Source organism: Ranitomeya variabilis, chromosome 6 (assembly GCF_051348905.1).
Source record: "Ranitomeya variabilis isolate aRanVar5 chromosome 6, aRanVar5.hap1, whole genome shotgun sequence".
NCBI lineage: Eukaryota > Metazoa > Chordata > Amphibia > Anura > Dendrobatidae > Ranitomeya > Ranitomeya variabilis.
This window is the reverse complement of record NC_135237.1, coordinates 325,905,502-325,926,993: the sequence shown is the minus strand read 5'-3', so window position 1 is coordinate 325,926,993 and position 21,492 is coordinate 325,905,502. Positions and strand designations below refer to the sequence as shown.

The following is a 21,492-nucleotide window of genomic DNA, read 5'->3' as shown; positions in this document are numbered from 1 at the left end:
GGGCCCCAGCTGCAAGGGCAAACCCTCGGCACCCCTCAATAGAGTCGTAGGGGGCTGAGAGACATGCAGAACGGCGTGCACACAGACCGTGCTCTGTAAATGGCTCTGTCAGAGACTGACAGTGGCATTTAAAAGGTTAGCAGCAGCGGGTGGAGATCAGCTCCACTCACTGCTGTTAGAGTCCGATGCTGACTGTCTATCACAGCCACTGTCTATCAGGTATAATGCAGGCTCCTGAGCCCGTATCAAACATGGGGACCAGACACACCATGTATCGGTATGTCCACTCTCAAGAGAGATTAATGCCACTCACCTAGCCTGATTTGACAGGTCCTGATTTGCTCAGTACAAGCAACAGCTGTCAGCTAGTTCAGGCAAGCAGAGACAAAATACACAGACCTGATGAGACTGGTGTACTTGCTTTAAAAATCCATGTAAAAATGACTTTATAATTCTGATAATACAATGAGCATTTTATGAGCCTAGCTAAAGAGTGAGAGGGCTCATGAGTCCAAGAGATGTATTTATTTAATGTCTGTACTTTAATTTATGGCTGCGGAAATAATGGGAAAATAATTCTGATCATTAAGACCTAAATAGGCCTGATCATTAGAGGTAAAAGGCTAACAAAATAAATAGAATACTCAGCTTACCTCACAGTCTGAACAACATGAGCCAACCAAGGTCCAGATAAGTCAGCCTTCGGTCCCCAACCTCCGTAAATTGACAAATCATCTTGACTAAGAGTAGTTGGGAGTAAAGCTCCACGGATAAGCTTCACCAAACACTGCATCACTTCTTGGATCATTTTCTAAGTCACAGAAAATACATAACAAAAATTATAATAGCTTGTCAATGTGTCTCCTGCTGGGATTAATGGACTACAGAATACCAGAAGCTGGGTCAGAACTTCGGTTACGCTCATATTACCTTTTACCCTCAAGTCAATGGCTCAGTTGGGGCTTATATCTGAAGCCCTGGAGAATGGGATGCAGGAGTATGCATTAACAGGGCCATTGACTGTAATGATGCAGAAGGAATCACTGTGTGCTCCGTCGGTCATTATTTTGGCTCCATCTTCAGCCTGCTTCAAAAAATGCAGATACAGCCGAAAATTGTGTCTCACAGAACACAAAAAAGAACTCCAACTGCATTATTACAGACAAGGGTCTTATTAGGGCATGCACTCAAATTCAATTTTCCGGGGCTTCAGCCATAGACTGCAGGAAAAAGTGAGCACACCACAGATGAACACTGGCCAAATTCACTAATTATTACATGGTTGAAAAATCATACAAAAACTATGGGGTGGTTTCAGTCCTCCCCTGCGGGCATTTGTCAACATACATAACTGGACATGTGGAGTTTCAATGTCTGATTGTTTGTTCACACTGGAGACACGTTGCTGTCAAGTAGCATCACATTCCCAAATGGGAAGATGGATGCTTGGGAGAGCCGAGCATGCAAGTGTCAGAAGTCAGGCTGCACGACTACTATTGTAGGTGCACCTTTAGCTTCATAGTGTTACAATCATCTGGAATTAAAAAAATTATATAAAGCAATACTTTATTAAGATATCTTTTCATTACCAGAAATTAAATATTTAAGTTCAGGTAAAGTAAAATGCAAGAGAAACCACTGGTTTAAAGGGAACCTGTCAGCAGGATTGTGCACAGTAACCTACAGACAGTGTCAGGTCGGCGCCGTTATACTGATTACAATGACACCTTGGTTGATGAAATCTGTCTTGTGGTTGTTGTTTAATCTTTATTTTCAGTTTTGAGTTAATGATATGGTCATGCTCCGGGGTGGCCCGTGGGGGGGGGGGGGGGTCTTTAAGTGGTGCTCTGCTTAGCTATTCATACTGATGGCTTAAGGCAGGTCACTGATCCCTCAGTGACTTGCCCCCTATTTTCCATACTGATTATTATTATTATGTGTTGAAAAATAAGAAAAAGAAAATGACCTTCAGAACGCCGGCGCCTGCGCTGCAGCATCATTGCATGTATAATGTGCATTAATTGTTTTATGCATGGATTATGAACAAAAAAATTCTCCCAAAATGGCGCCTGCCGCGCCTGCGCATTGAATGGCGGTCCAAACATCCAGTGTTTGCCATGCTGTCATGTGCATGACAGTGTGGCAAACACTGCTTCTGATCGGCGGTAAAGTCATTACCGCCGGTCAGACACCCGCGGTTCCCACGCTCTGGTCACTGGCGTCGGCTGATGGGACTACTGCTCCCATCAGCCTACTCTTGCTACCTGCAATAACTGCATGAGCAGGTTGTGGCTGATGGGAGTTTTCAAGCCTGCGCAATAAATAATTTTAAAAAAAAACTGCCGTGGGTTTCCCTGTATTTTTGATAACCAGCCAGGCAAAACTCACAGCTTCGGGCTGCAACTCTCAGCATTAGAAGGCTGCTTATCAAGAATAGAGGGGTCATACGCTGTTTTTTTAATTATTTAAATAAATTTAAAAACACGACTTGGGGTCCCCCAATATTTGACAACCAGCCTTGCTAAAGCAGACATCTGGGCTGGTATTCTCAGGCTGGTAAGAGACAATCGATGCTGCCCTCCCCCCAGCCTAAAAATATCAGCCCGTCTCCTATAGACCCCAGACGCCTCTCCATTACTAACTCATGGGCTTGATGTCATTGCATAATACAAAGGTGACATCAACCCCACAAATATGAACCCCACTTGCCACCGCTACAGGACAAGTGGGAAGAGCCGGGCAAAGGGCCAGAATTGGCGCATCTAATAGATGCACCTCTTCTGGGTGGCTGTGGGCTGCTATTTTTAGGCTGGAGGAGGGCAATATCGATGGCCCCTTACCAGCCTGAGAATACCAACCCCCAGCTGTCTGTTTTAGCAAGGCTGGTTGTCAAATATGGAGAGGGGACCCCATGTCGTGTTTTTAACTTTATTTAAGTAATTTAAAAACAGAGTAGGGACCCATGTATTCTTGATAAGCAGCCTTGTGAACTCTGATAGCTGTGGGTTGCAGCCCCCAGCTGTCAGTTTGTCTGGTTATCAAAAATACAGGGGAACTCAAGGCTTTTTTTTTTTATTATTATTTATTTAGAACGTAGGCGATGGCTGATTAATACTCCTATTAGGCGCCGCCTGCTCTTGCTGTTATTAGCTGCAGCAGGCTTATGCTGATGAGGGCAGTAATCCCATCAGCAGACACAATTGACTGGAGGCACTGCGGGCTCTCGCAGCTGTCTGACTGGCAGTAATGATTTTACAGCTGATCAGAAGCAGTGTTTGCCGAGCGGTCATGCACATGATAGGGCGACAAACACCTGGTGTTTGGGAGGCGAACGTGAACAGTAACACAGACTTCATGGTACAACAGTAGGTGTTCGGTATGTATGTCGAACTTAGGGTACCGCCACATTAAGCGACGCTGCAGCGATAGCGACAACGATGTCGATCGCTGCAGCGTCGCTGTTTGATCGCTGGAGAGCTGTCACACAGACCGCTCTCCAGCGACCAACGATGCCGAGGTCCCCGGGTAACCAGGGTAAACATCGGGTTGCTAAGCGCAGGGCCGCGCTTAGTAACCCGATGTTTACCCTGGTTACCAGCGTAAAAGTAAAAAAAACAAACAGTACATACTCACCTGCGCGTCTCTCATCGTCTGCTTCCTGACACTGACTGAGCTCCGGCCCTAACAGCACAGCGGTGACGTCACCGCTGTGCTTTCACTTTCACTTTAGGGCCGGATCTCAGTCAGAGCAGGAAGCAGACGCTGGGAGACGCGCAGGTGAGCATGTACTGTTTGTTTTTTTTACTTTTACGCTGGTAACCAGGGTAAACATCGGGTTACTAAGCGCGGCCCTGCGCTTAGTAAGCCGATGTTTACCCTGGTTACCAGTGTAAAACATCGCTGGTATCGTTGCTTTTGGTGTCAAACACAACGATACACGGCGATCGGACGACCAAATAAAGTTCTGGACTTTATTCAGCGACCAGCGACATCACAGCAGGATCCTGATCGCTGCTGCGTGTCAAACTAAACGATATCGCTAGCGAGGACGCTGCAACGTCACGGATCGCTAGCGATATCGTTTAGTGTGACGGTACCTTTACTGTTCGGTTTCGTCCATCCCTAGCAATAAATTGTTCAGTGCACAGACTGCTGTTGTTTTTCAGCAGCACAACTTCTGTTTACAAAGGATCATGTGCTGCCGAGAACAAAAGGCAGCCTGTTTACACTGCAAGATTATTGTCAAATGAGAATTCTTAAAGGTGTTGTCCAGTCTAAAGCACCAAGTCTGCAGTCACTCTTTCTGACTGCAGACTTGTGAATCCTCACATTGCGCACACACATAGCTGTGAGGAATCTAAGAATCTCTGGGGTCAGCGATGGGAATGGTCACATGACCGCAAATATACAATATGCATACTCCCAGCTAGAATCTGACTAGAATATTTTCGGCCTTGTGCAATACACTTGCAATGAGCATGACAGAAACAGTCTAGCAGGAGTTTAGCTGGGAGAATGCATATTTGCATACTTGCGACCACATGACTGCTGTTCCCAGCGCTGACACCAAAGAAACCTCACAGTGCTCAATGCACATAGAGAGACTGCAGACTTGTAATTTTAGACCGGACAGCCCCTTTGAGAAAGCTTATTCATGATACTCTTTGAATGTAAATGCACCTTAAGACTGGTCTCTTTAAAGGGAACTAGTACTTCCCTACCATGGCTTTAAGGCTTTGTGCTCGGCCAGACAGACTGTGTTCTACACTGATGAGGGACCACCACCCCAAAATTGGCGGTCTGTAGAGGATTTTCTGGCTTGTCGTTTATTCCTGGTTATGTAGGAAGGTTCACTAAATGATCGGACACTGACTTATACGGTAGCCGGCTCTCCGAGGTGTTACTTATGAAATAGGTCTCTCGCAGAACACAATAACCTAATTTGCATAGATCTTACTCATATTTTAATTTACACTTCTCTTCTGTGTTTGCCCTACATTTTATCCCTCAGACGAAAAATACTGATATATTTCCATTGCACATTAAGGTCACCATTGGTATCCTAATTTCGTCAAAATAAAATTACTGTGCATAATGCTTGGACTCCTTTTTTAAGTGAAAAATCAGTACAATTGTTAGGATTACACACAGTTATACTTGACGTTTTCATTGACTTCTTACCTTAAAATCATTGGGCCTTTGTTTTGTATTTTTTCTGTATTTTTCCATCTGGCCAGATTTTTCTGCAGTCTAATAGGAATACACAAATTAATGTATGTTAAAAAATCTACATTGAAAGGCTTTGAACAATCACTTTTTGTTCAGAAATAATAAACTGATAGCTTTAGGCTATGTGCACACGTTCAGGATTTCTTGCAGAAAATTCCTGAGAAAATTCTGAGATTTTCTGCAAGAAATCCGCAAGAAATCTGCATGCGTTTTTTGCGCGTTTTTGGTGCGGTTTTTTTGCGGATTTTTCCGGACATTTCCCAATGCATTATATAGTGGGAAATCTGCAAAAAATCCGCAAAATTAATGAACATGCTGCGTTTTTTACCGCGATGCATTTTTTTCACGGAAAAAAAACGCATCATGTGTACAAAAATTGCGGAATTCATTAAAAATGATGGGATGCATAATGTATGCAGATTTTTTACGATTTTATAGCATTTTTATTGGGAAAAAAACGTGAAAAAAACGCGAAAAATCTGCAACGTGTGCACACAGCCTTAATCTACCAGAGAACATGGCAAGAGTTCGATTTTCCTTTACCCCTGCTTCTGAGAGGATGTAGGATGAATCGTAGGAGAGATCAGTCTGGGCTGGGGAGCAGAATGGTAATTTCTACGGATATTACCCTACTATCGAGGACACTGTTGTATCAATCTAATGTTTGGGTGGTCATACACATAGGCAGATCCTGCTCATTTTAGTAACTTCTGATGCTAAACCTATGATCTGCAGATGAATATCTCATGTCTATGGGCTTTAGTTACTAAAGACTGATATACATTACAATTCCTCCACGGAGATCGAAGCGGATCATCATCATCTAGCACCATCTGGGCAGCACAGTGGCTCAGTGGTCACCAGGATCCTGGGTTCAAATCCCACCACGGACAACATCTGCAAGGAGTTTGTATGTTCTCCCCATATTTGCATGGGTTTCCTCCCATACTCCAAATGGAGGGATAGGGAATTTAGATTGTGAGTTCCAAAGGGGACAGTGATGACATTGTCTATAAAGCGCTGCGGAACCTGATGGCGCTATAAGCAAAACATAATAACAAATAAGCTTTATATCTGTTTGAAGGGGAGCAGAGGATTTGAAACTACTATATGCATAAAAAACCTCAATTTTTTAAAGACAGACCATAATAAAGCCATAGCAGTAATCATTGTGGCTGCACTCTTTGATGTCACTTTAAATTAATGATTTATGACCATATGGCCAATTATACACCATGTTCCAAATTATTATGCAAATGATATTTTTCTCGGATTTTCCTAAATGGTGGGTGCAAATGACAGTCAGTCTAATAAAAGTCATCACCCGTTAGATTATACATCACATTTTATTGAAGAAACCTCCCAATGATAACAGTATAATCTCCAAAATGAATAAAAACTCAAAATGTACTTGTCCAAATTATTAGGCACAGTAGAATTTCTATACATTTGATATGTTTTAAAGAACTGAAAATGCTCATTTGTGGAATTTGCAGCATTAGGAGGTCACATTCATTGAACAAAAAAGCTATTTAACTCCAAAACATCCTAACAGGCCAAGTTACATGTTACCATAGGAACCCTTCTTTGATATCACCGTCACAATTCTTGCATCCATTGAACTTGTGAGTTTTTGAAGAGTTTCTGCTTGTATTTCTTTGCATGAAGTCAGAATAACCTCCCAGAGCTGCTGTTTTGACGTGAACTGCCTCCCACCCTCATAGATCTTTTGCTTGATGATACTCCAAAGGTTCTCTATAGGGTTGAGGCAGGGGAAGATGGTTGCCACACCATGAGTTTATCTCCTTTTATGCCCAGAGCAGCCAATGACTCAGAGGTATTCATTGTCATGCATGAAGATGATTTTGCTCCTGAAGGCACGTTTCTGCTTTTTATACCAAGGAAGAAAGTTTTCAGCCAGAAACTCTATGTACTTTGCAGAGGTCATTTTCGCACCTTCAGGAACCTTAAAGGGCCCTACCAGTTGTTTCCTTATGATTCCGGCCCAAAACATGACTCCTCCACCTCCTTGCTGACGTCACAGCCTTGTTGGGACATGGTGGCCATCCACCAAGCATCTACTACTCCATCCAACTGGACCATCCCGGGTGGCTCCACACTCATCAGCAAACAAGACTGTTTGAAAATTAGTCTTCATGTATGTCTGGGCCCACTGCAACCGTTTCTGCTTGTGAACACTGTTTAGGGGTGGCCGAATAGTAGGTTTATGAACCAAAGCAAGCCTTTGAAGAATCCTACACCTTGAGGTTCGAGGGACTCCAGAGGCACCAGCAGCTTCAAATACCTGTTTGCTGGTTTGCAATGGCATTTTAGCAGCTGCTCTCACAATCCGATGAACTTGCCTGGCAGAAGCCTTCCTCATTATGCCTTTATCAGCACGAACATGTCTGTGCTCAGATTCAGCCACAAATCTCTTAACAGTACGATGATCACGCTTAAGTTTTCAGGAAATATCTAATGTTTTCATCCCTTGACCAAGGCATTGCACTATTTGATGCTTTTCGGCAGCAGAGAGATCCTTTTTCTTTCCCATATTGCTTGAAACCTTTGGCCTGCTTAATAATGTGGAACATCATTTTTAAGTAGTTTTCCTTTAATTGGAATCACTTGGAAAACTAATTATCACGTGTTTAAGATTGATTTCAGTGATCCATTGAGCCCTGAGACACAATACTATCCATGAGTTTATTTGAAAAACAAAACAATGAAATCTTTATGACACTTAAATCCAATTTGCATAATAATTTGGAACACACTGTATCATACCATAAATAAGGAAAATCCTTCTTAACTTCTGACACTCCCCTTGAGAAAGCACATTCGCAAAACGCGCATCGAGGCATCTGTGGTACCGTAAACGGGCATTAATACCGCATTATGGGTAGGTCTTTATTTACTAACCATATGGTTGTCCTGAACGGCTTTAGCAATCTGCACTTTACTCTTTAGACTGATATATTGCTACATACTTACCCATAGCCTGTTACTATTCCACCCCACCACTTATCTTGCTTGAGTATTGCCCTCTTGTTTATTTCTCCTCATATGTTTCATGTTACCCTTGATTCATGATATTTTATTATGTGCATTAAACTTTTTGAAAAAAAATTATATTTTTTAACATACTTCTCTTTAGTGGTGTGTTTGGCTACTTTGTATCCATTTTCTAGGCTGTGCATAATAAAGCCATTGCAGTAAGTAATCATTATGGCTGCACTCTTTGATGTCACTTTAAATTAATCATTTATGAGCATATGGCCAATTATATAATACCATAAATAAGAAAAATCCTTTTTAGTAACTTCTGCCTCAGACAAGTGTATAACTATGAAGCATGGCTAATATAAGCTTTGGGAGGATGCCCAGCAGAGATGAAAATGCAGAACTCAGCTATTTGGAATGAATGTACTCGCCTGTAACTAAAATAATGAAAAAGTGGCTCCTGCCACAACAAAAAATAGAATGTTCGGATCTTACTAGAGTTCTGCTTAAAATATAAAGACAATTGTAAATTATAATTCCTTAACATGAAAAAAAAAACCCTCATCTGAAACCGGCGTGTAAGTAGCGACATCTCGTGATCAGCACATGCCAAATGGAAAGTATACTAATTTTTTTCAAGTAGGAAACTTTTACATTAGCTGCATAACTCAGTTTCTGGACGCATCTCTTAAAGCTGCACATCATATTTTTAGTAGGTATGACTAAAAGGGGAAGTCCAGATTAAGGTAATTTTTGTACAGAGACAAGGTTAAGAAACCCTAGAACTAGAAACTAGGAGCATTGATGCAAATAAGTCTAATGGAGGTGATAAATTAGTTTTCCTCTCATTTGATCCGCAATATGTCAGTATTTATCATGTAACAAAAAATTAACTGAGAAGCAAATGGAGAAAACTTATACACATCATTTAAATGAAAGAAGTCGTCCACTACTTTGAGATTGACGACTATAGGATAAGTCATCAACATCTGATCAGTGGTTTTTTTTGACACCCGGCAAGCCCACAAATCAACTGTTAACAGCTCTGGAGGCGGTCAGTTCTGAAGAATTCTACAATGCCAGTAAAGCATAGCTCTAACATTGTGTAGTGGCCGTTCCCAGGTACTGTAGCTCAGCTCCTACTGAAGTGATCCCACACCGATCTGATGCTAATAAGAAATAACATATCCTTAGGATAAGTCATCACTATCACATCAGTGGTGGCCCGACACCAGCACTCCAATACATAAGCAATTATCAGCTCTAGTGGGGGCTGGTAATGAAGAAGCATTCAAAGCCAGCACATAACAGCTATGTACAGTGTGTAGCGGCCACTTCCAGGTACTCCAGCTTGGCTGTCCTATTCCTGTGACCCTCACTGATCTAATGCTAATAACATATTCTTAAGAGGGGTCATCAGTATCCCATCAGTGGAGGCCAGACACTTGGCATCATCAGAGATCAGCAGATATCAGCTCTGGTGGGGGCCCAGATGTGTAAAGTTTACAAAGCCAGTACTGAACAGCTCTGTACACTGTGTAGTGGCCACTTCCAGGCATTGCAGCTCAGCTTCCCTATTCAAGTAACCTTAACTGATCTGATGCTAATAACGTATCCTTAAGATTGGTCATCAATATTGCATAAGTGGTGGCCCGATACCCAGCAATGTACGAAGCCAGTACAGCACAGCTCCATACACTGTGTAGTGGTCGCTCCCAGGTGCTCCAGCACAAGTGACTTCCACTGAACTGATAGGGTAGATCTCAAATCTCACAATAGTGAGCAACCCATTTAACATATGGCAAAACATTAATATGGCTACATTTGGTGTACTGAAAACAATATTTCATTGTAAGATACAGATCTGTCACACCAAAAAATACCTGTATCATGGACACTTTAATCTAAATATCTACATAATCTATTAGATTGCTAAGTACAGGTCTGTAAATGTCTGTTAGAAAGTAAACACAGCCTGAAACTTCTCCAATACTTCAATTAAGATAATGATAGATTAGTAGTGTAACCCTTTCCTGCACAGACATAACCAAACTATTCTGTGGTTAGCCCAACGGATTCACTTTTTGACTTCATGTCTTAAAAAGGATGCAGCACAGAAACCAGTTATTACAACTGAAAACGGTCTGTAGTAGAGGTGCAAGTGATCTCTTTTTCACAGGAGCCTTTGTCGTTTTTGATACTTTGCAAACTTTTGAATTGTTTTACTGTTGATACTGGCAACCAATAATAGGAGAACGTGACAACCGTTATCAGGACTCAGTGTCTGCTGTCTCTAAAGAACAAATGTAATGAATAAGCAAAGAAAAAAGACTAACACGTAAGTCTATGTTCACATATAGTTGTTTGTGTACTGTAACCTAGGACGCATTCACCAAAAATGTAATCAGAGAAATAAAACGATTCTATAAAGATTAGGAATACATACAGTCATGCCAAAAGTGTTGGCTTACCTCAATTGTTCCGGCGTCTGGCTACCTGAACTCCTGCACTGATTAGAACTGCTTCACCTTCCTATTAAACAGTGCAAGATTTTCCTTGCTCTGTCACTGCAATGGCTAATCAGTTCAGTTCATCTCTTGGAGCTCTCAATCCAAAATTGTCTCAGCTGTTCTGTGTTGGCCACTCCACTCTGGCACTTGAGAGTCGCCAGTGATAGTTTTTTCCCACTTCCTGGTTTGGACTTGAAAGAGAAGTTCAGTGTTTGGAGTACAAGGTTAGAGAGTTTTTCAGGGGGTTTCTGCATGGAGTTGATTTGCGTGTTTATCTCCTATTCATCCAGTTTTCCACGCTGTTGTTTTGTGAGTGCATTTGTATGGTTGTAGGTTTCTTTGATTCCTGTCTGTTTACCCAGTCTGTCTGGTTAGTGCTTTCCAATACATTTTGACCTCACACCTCCCTAGATGGGGGGGGCAGATAAGGGTTAAGATAGGAGCATAGCAAGGAACGAGACCCAGGCATCTTCACCATCCGGGGTAATCCGGGCGACAGGGATAGCCTAGGGTGCCCTAGTTCAAAAGATCGGGTAGGTGCCCATAGTAAATTGTCATTACTTGACACATGTGTTTTATTATACACGTTTGTTTCCTTTGTGTATATTATAACAACACAAAAACAGAGGACAAAAGGGCAAATTGGACACAATTTCACACGAAACCTCAAACATGGGCAGAACAAAATTGTTGGACCCTGAACTTAATATTTGGTTGCATACAATTTAGAAAAAATAACTGCAATTAACCGCTTTCTATAACCAATAACAAGCCTCTTACATCTCTCAAATGGAATTTTGGACCATCTTTTGCAAACTGCTCCAGGTCTCTCATATTTGAAGGGTGCCTTCTCCCAGCAGCAATTTTAAGATCTCTCCACAGGTTTTCAATGGGATTTAGATCAGGACTCATTGCTGGTCACTTCAGAACTCTCCAGCTCTTTGTTTTCATCCATTTCTGGGTGCTTCTTGAAGTATATTTGGGGTCATTGTCCTGCTGGAAGACCCATGACCTAGGACACAAACCCAGCTTTCTGACACTGAGCACTACATTGCAACCAAAAAATCTTTGGTAATCAGATTTCATGATGCCTTGCATAGAGTCAAGGCAACTATTTCCTGAGGCAGCAAGACAATCCCAAAACATCTTTGGGCATCCACCATATTTGACTGTAGGTACTGTATTGTTTTATTTGTAGGCCTCATTCCATTTTCGGTAAACAGTAGAATGATGTTCTTTACCAAAAAGCTCCATCTTGGATTCATCTGTCTACAAGATGCTTTCCCAGAAGGATTTTGGCTTATTGAAGTCTAGCTTTATGTCTCTGTGTCAGCAGTGGGGTCCTCCTGGAGTCTACTTACATAAAGTTTCATTTAATTCAAATGTTGACGGATGGTTCGAACGGACACTGATGCACCCTGAGCCTGCACGACAGCGTAAATTTCTGGACTATCCTGCCGGAACATAAAGATCTCTGAAAATTGACTTGTACACTTGATATTATACAAAAATTTTGGTTCACAAGTCCTCAGACAGTTCTCTTCTCTTTGTGTTCTCCATATTTAGTGTAACACACAGGCTCAATGCAAAGATTGAGACAACTTGTCCCCCTTTTTATCTGGTTTCAAAAGTGATTTTCATATCGTCCACACCTGTTACTTGCCACAGGTGAGTTTGAACTAGCATCACATACGTACTTGAAAAAGTTGTTTTCCTCACAATTTTGGAAAGGTGCCAACAAATTTGTCTGGCCCATTTTTGGGAGTTTTGTGTGAACAACAAAACATGCGTACAACAAAACGTGTAAATGCAATAATTTTCTGGGAGAAATGCTTCATTTTCTGGAACAATTCCAACACTTTAGGTTGTGACTGTATGCAGTGTCATGTGCACGTACTTATTCCATTGATGACCAGGCAATTTTTTAATTTTTGCACTTTATTGTTTTTTCCTCCCTCCCCTTTTTATTTTTTTCTTTGAAATGTATAGTTTTTTATTTCATATTTTGTGATTTAAAAAGTTCTGAACTTTGTACAATTTTTATTCCTTTGCAATTGAGTAGACTTTTTTTTAGATCCTTAGCTTCGTTATATTTCAATCGATGGACTTGTCTGAGGGCTTGTTTTTTTTGCATGACCCTCACGGTTTTGTTAATCGCAATTTTATTAATCCAATTTTATAGTACATAAGACATTTTGATCACTTTTTGTTGCATCTTTGGGGATGGTTGGCAAAAGAAAAATCTCAATTCTGGTGTCTCAATTGTTTTTCTTTTTACGATGCTTACAGAAAGGGAAAATTAATTTTCATAGATAAGACTTTTTAAGGATGAAAGAAAACCAAATAGATTTCCTTTTCTTTTTTTGAACTGGAAAAACAGAATATTCCAACAATAAATATATTTTGCATTCCACCCACACCCAGACTCATAATAAAACAGGTGGTCAGGAACAATGTCCCCACCCCTGTACGTATTCTCCCAAAAGGAACTTATATAAGGCCACGTTCACACTTTGCGGGTTCCTCTGCGGGTTAATCCCGCAGCGGAATTGATAAATCTGCAGGGCAAAACCGCTGCGGTTATCCCTGCAGATTTATCGCGGTTTGTTCCGCGGTTTCCGCTGCGGGATTACTCCTGTACTATTGATGCTGCATATGCAGCAATATGCAGCATCAATAGTAATGTAAAAAATAATAAAAATTGGCCTTATACTCACCCTCTGACGTCGCGATCTCCTCGGCGCTGCACGCGGCTGTGCCGACAAGGACCTTCGTGACGTCACGGTCATGTGACCGCGGCGTCATCACGGTCATGTGACCGCGACGTCACCACAGGTCCTGTTCGGCACAGCAACTGAGACCGGACGCCGCGGGCAGCGCAGAGAGGTGAGTATAGCATTATTTTTTATTTTAATTCTTTTTTTTACACCAAAATATGGTTCCCAGGGCCTGGAGGAGAGTCTCCTCTCCTCCACCCCGGGTACCACCCGCACATTATCCGCTTAACTTCCCGCAACGTGGGCACAGCCCCATGCGGGAAGTTAGCGGATCAATGCATTTCTATGGGTGCAGAATCGCTGCGATTCTGCACCAAGAAGTGACATGCTCCTTCTTTTTTTCCGCAGAAAAGCCGCAGCATGTGCACAGTGGGTTTTGTTTTCCATAGGGTAACATTGTACTTTACCCTGCATGGAAAACTGCTGCGGATCTGCAGTGTCAAATCCGCTGCGGATCCGCGGCAAAACCCGCAAAGTGTGAACATAGCCTAAGAGGAGGACAACGGGAGTATATATAGAAAAGTAACAATTTTATTGAGAAACAATTAAAAACACACACATTTAAAAGACACCAAATGAATGTACCAGGAATCCATATTATATCCCATATTAACAACCAACCATTGGAATGTATAAAGAGACTGATGTGCGGTAACTCCATGTAATCCTACCAAGTGGACCCAGTTCCCAATGACCACCCTATATCAGCAGTAATACATATAAGTCTGTGCAACTATGAAGTTAGAAAAGGTGCCAATACAAGAACCTGATCCACAATGGAGAATAACATGGAGAGTGCCAGGAGGAGCAGCAAGAGTAACAAGCCATGCGGCGTCAGAAAATCCACCTCCCAGAGCACAAGCACAATCACAATCTTACCCACATGAGGATCCCTGGACTGAGCGTCACCCCCAACGCACGTTTCGCTGCTATCCTAGCGGCTTTCTCAAGGGGAAGTGTACTTGGGAACTGGGTCCACTTGGTAGGATTACACGGAGTTTACCGCACATCTTCTCTTTATACATTCCAATGGTTGGTTGTTAATATGGGATATAACATGGATTCCTGGTACATTCATTTGGTGTCTTTTAAATGTGTGTGTTTTTAATTGTGTTTCTCAATAAAATTGTTACTTTTCTATATATACTCCCGTTGTCCTCCTCTTATATAAATAAATATATTTTATTTTTGCATTTTTTATAATACTGAAAACATATTTAATTTATTATATCTCTCGTGATCATATCGTATACACACACACACAGTGGCATGTAAAAGTTTGGGCACCCGTGGTCAAAATGACTGTTTTTGTGAACAGATAAGCAAGATGAAATGATCTCTAAAAGGCCTAAAGTTGACACATTTCCTTTGTATTTTAGGCAAAAATAAAAATATATATAATTGTTTTCATGTTAAGTCCTTTCTGACTTTGGATGTGACATATTTTACCAGGAACAGAATATTACGCCATAACGATCGCCCGCACACAAGGGCGGGGTGTGCGGGCGATCGCTGCTGGGTGTCTGCTGATTCTGACAGCGGACACCTGGCACTAAGTGCCAGGAGTGGTCACAGACCACTCCCGGCACTTTAACCCCCAAAATGCTGCGATCGAACACGATCACAGCATTTCAGAAGCTGGCAGAGGGCTGACAGACCTTTGGATTGGAGATCACCTGGCGTGACGCTCACCGGGCACCAGATCTAGCAAACTTGCTGATCATGCCCAGTGCATGATGAGCAAGTTTGTTTGTCAGTGCAGAGCTGACATTTTCTACAACATGAAGATGCGGTTTCATCTGCATGCTGTAGAGGCGATCAGCAAGCAAAAAATGATAGTCCCATAGTGGGACAAAGTAAAAAAGTTAAAAAAAAAAATTGTAAAAATGAAGGAGAAAGAAAAAAATTATAAAAAGATGTCGTATCTCTAAATAAATATTTGAATGAAAAAAAAAAACAGCAAACAATAAAAGTGCACATCTTTGGTATTGCTGCGTCTGCAACGACCCGACCTATAAAACTGTCCCACTAGTTAATCCCTTTAGTAAACACCATAAAAAAAATAAAAAATAAGGCAAAAAACAATGCTTTATCATCATACTGCCAAACAAAAAGTGGAATAAAACGCAATCAAAAAGACGGATATAATTAAACATGGTACCGCTGAAAACGTCATCTTGTCCCACAAAAAAACAAGCCTCCATACAGCTCAATCAGCGGAAAAATAAAAAAAGTTATAGCTCTCACAATAAAGCGATGCAAAAATAATAATTTTTTCTATAAAATTGTTTTTATTGTATAATAGTGCTGCCAAAATATTTAAAAAAATATATAAATGAGGTATCGCTGTAATCGTACTGACCGAACAATAAAACTGCCTTATCAATTTTACCACATACGGAACATAACATCCCCCTCCTCACAAAAGAAATTCCTGAATTGCTGTTTTTTGTTCGTTCTGCCTCACAAAAATTGTAATAGAAAGCGAACAAAAAATGTCATGTGCCCGAAAATGGTACCAATAAGATAAAATGTCAACTCGTCCTGCAAAAAACAAGCCATCACATGAGTCTGTGGGCCAAAATATGGAAAAATTATAGTTCTCAAAATGTGGTAATGCAAAAACTATTTTTTGCAATAAAAAGCGTCTTTTAGCGTGTGACAGCAGCCAGACATAAAAACCCGATATAAATCTGGTATTGCTGTAATCGCACTGACCCGAAGAATAAAGTCGCCTAATCACTTATACCGCACAAGGAACGGCGTAAAAAATAAATAAAACCAATTCTTCACCTAGTGTTCATTTTTTTCATTCTGCCTCCAAAAGATTGCAGGAAGGCTTGATGCACATTTATCCTGCGCTCTGCGTTGAGCGCTTACACCGGGGTTTCCATGTAAATCTCTGAAATATGTGATTCAGACGGAACCTCTGGCGGAAGATTCCCTATAATGTGGCAGATGGAGGCACTGTGGGCGCCATAGGCCCTATGATCCAGCGGTGTCCGTCATTTTAAGTGTGCATAAAAGTGCCATCGGCGAGAGTATTGTGCACTTCTGAAAAAAAGGACACCATTAAACAGAGGCCAGACGGAGTCCAGAGTAACTCTGCTGCCTCATTATAGTGAATGGATCCCTTGGGGGTTTCATCTGAATCACGTCACTCAGAGATTTACATGGAAACCCCAAAGTACGTGCTCAGCGTAGAGCGCCAGATAAATGTGATCCCAAACGTTATGTAAAATGTTCCCAATAAAAGCTTCAACTCAATCCACAAAAAAAAGCAAGTCCCCACTCAGGGCTGTCATCTGTTAACCCCTTCACCCCCAAGGGTGGTTTGCACGTTAATGACCGGGCCAATTTTTACAATTCTGACCACTGTCCCTTTAGGAGGTTATAACTCTGGAACGCTTCAACGGATCTTGGCGATTCTGACATTGTTTTCTCGTGACATATTGTACTTCATGATAGTGGTAAAATTTCTTCGATATAACTTGCGTTTATTTGTGAAAAAAACGGAAATTTGGCGAAAATTTTGAAAATTTTGCAATTTTCCAACTTTGAATTTTTATGCCCTTAAATCACAGACATATGTCACGCAAAATACTTAATAAGTAACATTTCCCACATGTCTACTTTACATCAGCACAATTTTGGAACCAAAATTTTTTTTTGTTAGGGAGTTATAAGGGTTAAAAGTTGACCAGAAATTTCTCATTTTTACAACACCATTTTTTTTTAGGGACCACATCTCATTTGAAGTCATTTTGAGGGGTCTGTATGATAGAAAATACCCAAGTGTGACACCATTCTAAAAACTGCACCCCTCAAGGTGCTCAAAACCACACTCAAGAAGTTTATTAACCCTTCAGGTGTTTCACAGGAATTTTTGGAATGTTTAAATAAAAATGAACATTTAATTTTTTTTCACACAAAATTTATTTCAGCTCCAATTTGTTTTATTTTACCAAGGGTAACAGGAGAAAATAGACTGCAAAAGTTGTTGTACAATTTGTCCTGAGTACGCTGATACCCCATATGTGGGTGTAAACCATTGTTTGGGCGCATGGCAGAGCTTGGAAGGGAAGGAGCGCCATTTGACTTTTCAATGCAAAATTTACTGGAATTGAGATGGGACGCCATGTTGCGTTTGGAGAGCCCCTGATGTGCCTAAACATTGAAACCCCCTACAAGTGACACCATTTTGGAAAGTAGACCCCCTAAGGAACTTATCTAGATGTGTGGTGAGCACTTTGACCCACCAAGTGCTTCACAGAAGTTTATAATGCAGAGCCGTAAAAATAAAAAATCATATTTTTTCACAAAAATGATCTTTTCGCCCCCAATTTTTTATTTTCCCAAGGGTAAGAGAAGAAATTGGTCCCCAAAAAATGTTGTGCAATTTGTCCTGAGTACGCAGATACCCCATATGTTGGGGTAAACCACTGTTTGGGCGCATGGCAGAGCTTGGAAGGGAAGGAGCGCCATTTGACTTTTCAATGCAAAATTGACTGGAATTGAGATGGGACGCCATGTTGCGTTTGGAGAGCCCCTGATGTGCCTAAACATTGAAACCCCCTACAAGTGACACCATTTTGGAAAGTAGACCCCCTAAGGAACTTATCTAGATGTGTGGTGAGCACTTTGACCCACCAAGTGCTTCACAGAAGTTTATAATGCAGAGCCGTAAAAATAAAAAATCATATTTTTTTACAAAAATGATCTTTTCGCCCCCAATTTTTTATTTTCCCAAGGGTAAGAGAAGAAATTGGTCCCCAAAAAATGTTGTGCAATTTGTCCTGAGTACGCAGATACCCCATATGTTGGGGTAAACCACTGTTTGGGCGCATGGCAGAGCTCGGAAGTGAAGGAGCGCCATTTGACTTTTCAATGCAAAATTGACTGGAATTGAGATGGGACGCCATGTTGCGTTTGGAGAGCCCCTGATGTGCCTAAACATTGAAACCTCCTACAAGTGACACCATTTTGGAAAGTAGACCCCCTAAGGAACTTATCTAGATGTGTGGTGAGCACTTTGACCCACCAAGTGCTTCACAGAAGTTTATAATGCAGAGCCGTAAAAATAAAAAATCATATTTTTTCACAAAAATGATCTTTTCGCCCCCAATTTTTTATTTTCCCAAGGGTAAGAGAAGAAATTGGTCCCCAAAAAATGTTGTGCAATTTGTCCTGAGTACGCAGATACCCCATATGTTGGGGTAAACCACTGTTTGGGCGCATGGCAGAGCTTGGAAGGGAAGGAGCGCCATTTGACTTTTCAATGCAAAATTGACTGGAATTGAGATGGGACGCCATGTTGCGTTTGGAGAGCCCCTGATGTGCCTAAACATTGAAACCCCCCACAAATGACACCATTTTGGAAATTAGACCCCCTAAGGAACTTATCTAGATGTGTTTTGAGAGCTTTGCACCCCCAAGTGTTTCACTACAGATTATAACGCAGAGCCGTGAAAATAAAAATTCTTTTTTTTTTTCACAAAAATGATTTTTTAGCCCCCAGCTTTTGTATTTTTACAAGAGTAACAGAATAAACTGGACCCCAAAAGTTGTTGTCCAATTTGTCCTGAGTACGCTGATACCCCATATATGGAGGGTAACCACTGTTTGGGCGCATGACAGAGCTCGGAAGGGAAGGAGCGCCATTTGGAATGCAGACTTAAATGGATTGGTCTGCAGGCGTCACGTTGCATTTGCAGAGCCCCTGATGTACCCAAACAGTACAAACCCCCCACAAGTGACCCCATATTGGAAACTAGACCTCCCAAGGAACTTATCTAGATGTGTTGTGAGAACTTTGAACCCCCAAGTGTTTCACTACAGTTTGTAACGCAAAGCCGTGAAAATAAAAATTCTTTTTTTTTTCACAAAAATGATTTTTTAGCCCCCAGCTTTGTATTTTTACAAGGGTAACAGAATAAATTGGACCCTAAAAGTTGTTTTCCAATTTGTCCTGAGTACGCTGATACCCCCTATGTGGGGGGTAACCACTGTTTGGGCACATGACAGAGCTCGGAAGGGAAGGAGCGCCATTTGGAATGCAGACTTAAATGGATTGGTCTGCAGGCGTCACGTTGCATTTGCAGAGCCCCTGATGTACCCAAACAGTACAAACCCCCCACAAGTGACCCCATATTGGAAACTAGACCTCCCAAGGAACTTATCTAGATGTGTTGTGAGAACTTTGAACCCCCAAGTGTTTCACTACAGTTTGTAACGCAAAGCCGTGAAAATAAAAATTCTTTTTTTTTTCACAAAAATGATTTTTTAGCCCCCAGCTTTGTATTTTTACAAGGGTAACAGAATAAATTGGACCCTACAAGTTGTTGTCCAATTTGTCCTGAGTACGCTGATACCCCCTATGTGGGGGGTAACCACTGTTTGGGCACATGACAGAGCTCGGAAGGGAAGGAGCGCCATTTGGAATGCAGACTTAAATGGATTGGTCTGCAGGCGTCACGTTGCATTTGCAGAGCCCCTGATGTACCCAAACAGTACAAACCCCCCACAAGTGACCCCATATTGGAAACTAGACCTCCCAAGGAACTTATCTAGATGTGTTGTGAGAACTTTGAACCCCCAAGTGTTTCACTACAGTTTGTAACGCAAAGCCGTGAAAATAAAAATTCTTTTTTTTTTCACAAAAATGATTTTTTAGCCCCCAGCTTTGTATTTTTACAAGGGTAACAGAATAAATTGGACCCTACAAGTTGTTGTCCAATTTGTCCTGAGTACGCTGATACCCCCTATGTGGGGGGTAACCACTGTTTGGGCACATGACAGAGCTCGGAAGGGAAGGAGCGCCATTTGGAATGCAGACTTAAATGGATTGGTCTGCAGGCGTCACGTTGCATTTGCAGAGCCCCTGATGTACCCAAACAGTACAAACCCCCCACAAGTGACCCCATATTGGAAACTAGACCTCCCAAGGAACTTATCTAGATGTGTTGTGAGAACTTTGAACCCCCAAGTGTTTCACTACAGTTTGTAACGCAAAGCCGTGAAAATAAAAATTCTTTTTTTTTTCACAAAAATGATTTTTTAGCCCCCAGCTTTGTATTTTTACAAGGGTAACAGAATAAATTGGACCCTACAAGTTGTTGTCCAATTTGTCCTGAGTACGCTGATACCCCCTATGTGGGGGGTAACCACTGTTTGGGCACATGACAGAGCTCGGAAGGGAAGGAGCGCCATTTGGAATGCAGACTTAAATGGATTGGTCTGCAGGCGTCACGTTGCATTTGCAGAGCCCCTGATGTACCCAAACAGTACAAACCCCCCACAAGTGACCCCATATTGGAAACTAGACCTCCCAAGGAACTTATCTAGATGTGTTGTGAGAACTTTGAACCCCCAAGTGTTTCACTACAGTTTACAACGCAGAGCCGTGAAAATAAAACATATTTTTTTCCCACAAAAATGATTTTTAGCCCCCCAAATTTTTATTTTCCCAAGGATAACAAGAGAACTTGGACCCCAGAAGTTGTTGTTCAATTTGTCCCGAGTACGCTGATAACCCATATGTTGGGGTAAACCCCTTTTTGGACGCACGGGAGAGCTCGGAAGGGAAGGAGCACTGTTTTACTTTTTCAACGCAGAATTGGCTGGAATTGAGATCGGACGCCATGTCGCGTTTGGAGAGCCCCTGATGTGCCTGAACAGTGGAAACTCCCCAATTCTACCTGAAACCCTAATCCAAACACACCCCTAACCCTAATCCAAACGGTAACCCAAACACACCCCTAACCCTAATCCCAACGGTAACCCTAACCCTACCCCTAACCTCACCTCTAACCGTTTAATGAACATTTTCTGACAGTCATAAGTGCCACGTATTTAAGTGCCACGTATTTAAGTGCCACATATAAGTGCCACGTGTTTCAGTGCCACGTGTTTCAGTGCCACGTGTTTCAGTGCCACGATATTTCAGTGCCACGTATTTCAGTGCCACGTACTAT

The 21,492-nt window shown here is 41.7% G+C and overlaps 1 protein-coding gene across 1 annotated transcript in view; it reads right to left on the bottom strand.

Moving 5' to 3' along the window:
* Window positions 1–21,492, bottom strand: part of EXOC2 (exocyst complex component 2) — a 275,271-nt gene that overhangs the window by 106,820 nt on the left and 146,959 nt on the right. The window contains exons 13-14 of the mRNA XM_077269779.1: window positions 5,182–5,250; window positions 654–811 (exon numbers count right to left, since the gene is read on the bottom strand). Of these exons, the coding sequence (XP_077125894.1) occupies window positions 654–811; window positions 5,182–5,250 (227 nt within the window). The remainder of the gene's footprint in view (window positions 1–653; window positions 812–5,181; window positions 5,251–21,492) is intronic.